This window comes from Borostomias antarcticus, assembly GCF_949987555.1.
Source record: "Borostomias antarcticus genome assembly, chromosome: 25".
Taxonomy (NCBI): domain Eukaryota; kingdom Metazoa; phylum Chordata; class Actinopteri; order Stomiiformes; family Stomiidae; genus Borostomias; species Borostomias antarcticus.
Genome location: NC_140258.1, coordinates 11705032 through 11710414, shown reverse-complemented (window position 1 = coordinate 11710414; position 5383 = coordinate 11705032). Strand labels below are relative to the sequence as shown.

Genomic DNA, 5383 nt, shown 5'->3' with positions numbered 1-5383 from the left:
CTGATTGGGTTGAGAGAAGCACCCTGCTTCTGATTGGGTTGAGAGAAGTACCCTGCTTCTGATTGGGTTGAGAGAAGCACCCTGCTTCTGATTGGGTTGAGAGAAGTACCCTGCTTCTGATTGGGTGGAGAGAAGTACCCTGCTTCTGATTGGGTTGAGAGAAGCACCCTGCTTCTGATTGGGTGGAGAGAAGTACCCTGCTTCTGATTGGGTGGAGAGAAGTACCCTGCTTCTGATTGGGTTGAGAGAAGCACCCTGCTTCTGATTGGGTGGAGAGAAGTACCCTGCTTCTGATTGGGTTGGAGGATGGAGTTGGGAAAAGAAAGATGATAATGGTGTTGCTGTAGCAACCTACTGTAACACTTGTCTCTGATCTAAAGAACAGGTCTGATTCTGATTGGCTCAAATCCCCTAGATCTGTCTATGCTGCAAGAAGCCGTCTCAATGCTCCATAAAACACCCCAGAGACGATCCATCCTGTAGGCTTATTTGTTTGGACTAACGATCCACGCCCGTTGATCACAGTGGTTTTCCAATGTAAGCCGGGCTGATTATAGCTTAATAGTCTGAGGCTATTCTTCTCCGCATCTAGCCAATTTTCCGGGTAATGTGTCCAAGAAGAAGCTGTTATCGCCTCAGCTGTTTAAATTCCTGAGACAAAGGTCAAAGGTCAGAGAACAGAAACACCACGACACAATCTCATGAAGCTAAACATGTCTCGGCTTCCACAGTACCTACGGTAGACTAGTCTGAATTATTCAGGTTGTTCTCTTTATCCACAATACATTTCTCTAGTGTACTAGGCTACTAGTACATTTCTCTAGTGTACTAGGCTACTAGTACATTTCTCTAGTGTACTAGGCTACTAGTACGACTACTTCTCAGAATTCAGCTCATGTTCTTGACACTCTTTCACTCAGCGTGGCAAAGGGGAGCAGAGCTCATGTCTCCGACCCCACCTCTGAAACACTCCCGGTCTGCACTTCTCTGTGATTAAACTGTCATGATCCAGCCTGCATTCATCAGATTAGCTGAGGGGCTGAGAGGATGGTACCAGGAGGATGGTACCAGGAGGATGCTACCAGGAGGATGGTACCAGGAGGATGGTACCAGGAGGATGGTACCAGGTTGACAACTTCCCTAGTAGGAGGCAACAAAACCTCCGAGACCCTGCAATACATGAGCATCATGTTCATCAAAGGGTATCTGCCACTTTGCTATCTGCCTCAAACAACATAGGGTAGTTGTAGACCCAATCAGTCTGGATGAAACTGAGGCAGACATATTGCTGGTCTGGCTTATCCACAGGGCCTAGGTCTTTTGAACATCCATTTTGTGAGGTGGGGTTGCCTAGGGACCAGATGTGACAGCAGGTGTCTCTTCGGTAGGAAGCTGCAGTTAGCACAAGCATGGCATCACAGCAGGTAGCTGAGCTATAGTACAACTATGCTCTAATGTGACAAGACAGTCATGTCTTACCTCCCTGTCGCTGGGGGACACAGGGCCGTCAGCGTACTTGGAGGGTGTGTGGCTGCCGCGCCTATCTCCAGGACTCACCTGTAGTGAGGTAAGTTGTGTGTCAGGCTAGTTCAGTTGTATTCACTACTAGGGCTGCTCGATTAATCGGATTTTAATCTAGATTAAGATCTGGGCTGTCAACGATCGTTAAAACAAAATAATCGGCATAAAACGATTTTGCACAAATCAAGCGCACCCTACACTGCAGAGCTATACTGTCTCCCATGGGAGAAATGTATCTAATCCAAAGAACATTGTTAAAAAGAAAAGCAAGTCAACATTTAATAAATTAATTGTTATCAAAGTCAATGTATAATTTGATATGTTAAGAAAATGTTAAAACTTGATAAAAAAAAATAAAAAAAATCAATGAATAATCGTGTTAAATAATCGTGATCTCAATATCAATCAAAATAATTGTAATTATGATTTTTGCCATAATCGAGCAGCCCTATTCACTACTTCCTATCACCCTAATCTCGAGTGAGAATACAACTGAACTATCTAACACAGAAACACATGCATGTTTATCTCTTACACAGCGATCAGCAGTATAGTAGCAAGGCAAGGCAAGGCAAGTTTATTTATATAGCACATTTCAGCCACAGGGCAATTCAAGGTGCTTTACATGAGACATTAAAAGCATTAAAACAAAAAGCAAGACATTAAAGACATTTAAAACAAAAGGCAGGACAAATTAAAAGCATTAAAACAAAAAGCAAGACATTATAGACATTTAAACAAAAAGCAGGACAAATAGAATACAGGAATAAAAGTTACAGTGCAGTATACTGATAAACACAGCTCCTCTTAGAAAGCAGTGGCAAAAAGAAAAGTCTTCAGGCTTGTTTTAAAAGTAGTAGCTAGCTGGATTAGATGGAGAGTATAGCTACAGGCTACAGTAGGGTGCTTGGGTTTACTGTAAGTTACTTTTCGCCTGGAGCTGTTCACCTGATGTCGCCTGAGTCTGGGCAAGCCTGTTTCTGTCTTTGTTGTAACCTTAGCTAACATTAACTAACTTTAAATCAATCCTAGCCTTAAGATGAATCAAGGTAAAGATAGACAGGAAACTTGTGTGTGAAATGAATCTGCCTGATCGTGATATCATCACCAAGACACAGGTAACTACCAGTAGCTATGACATCTACTGACATCTACCTCTCAGGTCATCTGGCACAGGCCTGCTTTCTGTCCCCAGAGTTACAACAAAACATGGAGAAGCAGCATTCAGTTTTTATGCTCCACATATCTGGAACAAACTTCCAGAAAACTGCAGGTCTGCTGCAACTCTTGGTTCTTTTAAAACAAGCCTGAAGACTTTTCTTTTTGCCACTGCTTTCTAAGAGGAGCTGTGTTTATCAGTATACTGCACTGTAACTTTTATTCCTGTATTCTATTTGTCCTGCTTTTTGTTTAAATGTCTATAATGACTTGCTTTTTGTTTTAATGCTTTTAATTTGTCCTGCCTTCTGTTTTAAATGTCTATAATGTCTTGCTTTTTGTTTTAATGCTTTTAATGTCTCATGTAAAACACCTTGAATTGCCCTGTGGCTGAAATGTAAAATGATGATTATAATAATGTATAATGTATAATATAATAATGATTATATATAAATAATGCATTATAATGATTATATATAAATAAACTTGCCTTGCCTTGCTATGACATCTACTGTACTGGACTGACAGCTGATCAGCTAGCTGGGTTAGCCTAGCCTAGCCTAGCTAGCTGATAGGGTTAGCCTAGCCTAGCCTAGCTAGCTGATAGGGTTAGCCTAGCCTAGCCTAGCTAGCTGATAGGGTTAGCCTAGCCTAGCCTAGCTAGCTGATAGGGTTAGCCTAGCCTAGCCTAGCTAGCTGATAGGGTTAGCCTAGCTAGCTGATAGGGTTAGCCTAGCCTAGCCTAGCTGGTCGGGTTAGCCTAGCCTAGCTAGCTGATAGGGTTAGCCTAGCCTAGCCTAGCTGATAGGGTTAGCCTAGCCTAGCTAGCTGATAGGGTTAGCCTAGCCTAGCCTAGCTAGCTGTTAGCCGTTAGCAATAACATGACCCACAGACCTGGGCCTGCTGTGACTGCGCGTTCCTCTGCGGGGACTGCTCCTCATTCATCTTCTGCTTCAGCTTCTTAAACATGTTCTCACGCTGATGGAGCTTCTTCCCAGACGAACTGTAATTGCGTTTTTAGATTTATAATCGCATCAAGTTCGGGGTGTTTGACTTCCTATGTCGTCTCTCATCTCTTTGCAGGTGGATGAATCAGTGCGCATGCGCAGCCGACGTGGAGGAAAATCGGCAAGAGCGACGTCATTGCTAGTCGTCTACGGGAAGCGATGAGGGTCTGAGCAGGCGAATTGCTGTGCCATCTCTTGAACAGAAGGAGGCGCTAGTGTCATACAGTGAAAGAGAGTAACGATCCAATCAGTAAAAAAAAAACAATTAGCAGTTTAATTTGGCAGCCTATCTCAGCAGCATTGTCTTCAGATGAGCTAACATCGACTGCTCATAATCATTCTTGACAAGCTGATTTGTCTAGGGAGTCTGGAGACTAATCTAACTGCAGACTTGATAGGCCTGCAGACTTGATAGGCCTGAAGGGAGACAAAGTAGGCTATTATCTGCCTCAGATTCCAGGACACATTGACTGTATATATAAGGAGAGTTTATTATCGCATTTAAAAGTTAAGATGTTACAGTTAAGATGTCAGTCAAAAGCACTCCTGAGTCCACCACACCTGGGCAAGACACTGAACCCCAAAATCACTCACGTGCCCAGACAGCAATCCGATCAGGGCCATATACAGGCCAGATCTGGCACTTGTGGCTTAGTTCCGGCCCATATATGGCCCAGATCCGCTTGCTATCTGGGTGACGCAGTAGGCCTAATTGTACTGTCACCTCATATTAAGGCCTCCGGGCCTTTTTGTGCAGAGTTTGCATGTTCTCCCCTTGTTTGCAAGGGTTTCCTCCCAAAAGAACCTAAACATGTTAACATGACGTTTCTAAAGATCATATTACAGAGGCATGTGAAAAACCACAACAGGCCTACGCTCTATGTAAGCACAACTAGCGATTCATAAAGACAGATTGATGAAAACAACCGTTTCGCGGCAGAAAATAGATTTTTTAGAAGCTGCATTCTCAGTGCCCCGTCCGCCGCCATTACATGGATATACTTGGCTCGCGCTGGATTTTAAATTTCTTCTACAGGCCTCCGAACTACACCAAAGTGATCTCGGTGAGTGAAACGTCTTATAATATGCCGTAAATAAGGTCCAGGTTGTCAAAAACGAGCAGTCCTTTAAAATATGTCTTTGTAACTGTATGCTGGATGCTTTTCAAAGTGCCTTGCTTATTTACTTGGCACCATCGCTGCATTAGCCAAGGTCTGGCAGATCATTTTCCTTGGTTCCTAGTTCTGTAATTATGTAGGTAATCTTTTCCTGGCAGACAATAAGCAAGCAGTGGAGTGGAAACTTCTGGAGTACGAAGGTGAGGCAGGAGGAGACTCTGGGAGTAAATGTCTCCTTCCATCCTCCTAATGGAGACTGCTTTCATGCAAATAACACAAATAAGATTTATTGAGAGGGAGAGAGAGATAGGGAGAAAGAGGGAGAGATACAGGGGGAGGAAGAGTGAGGGACAGAGGAAGTGAGGGAAGGAGAGGAAAGAGGGAGAGAGAGTAGTATATAAATGTCTCGGTCTTCCTCTTCCCCTCACTCCTCATCCATCTGTACACCTGAGACTCTCTCAGCCCCAGACAACGGTAAACTCTGGATCAATCATTATATCCATTTATCTTGTTTTATCTTATTTTATTGTTTTTTTTTAATCAATTTTACCATTGTACTGCTTGTATTGATTGATTTTA

General features: G+C 43.2%; 1 protein-coding gene across 1 annotated transcript in view; it reads right to left on the bottom strand.

Moving 5' to 3' along the window:
- The window catches only part of golga4 (golgin A4), a 36175-nt gene extending 32472 nt beyond the window's left edge, over positions 1 to 3703 (bottom strand). The window contains exons 1-2 of the mRNA XM_084458555.1: positions 3574 to 3703; positions 1480 to 1557 (exon numbers count right to left, since the gene is read on the bottom strand). Of these exons, the coding sequence (XP_084314681.1) occupies positions 1480 to 1557; positions 3574 to 3648 (153 nt within the window). The 5' untranslated portion in view covers positions 3649 to 3703. The remainder of the gene's footprint in view (positions 1 to 1479; positions 1558 to 3573) is intronic.
- Positions 3704 to 5383: the final 1680 nt, after the last annotated feature.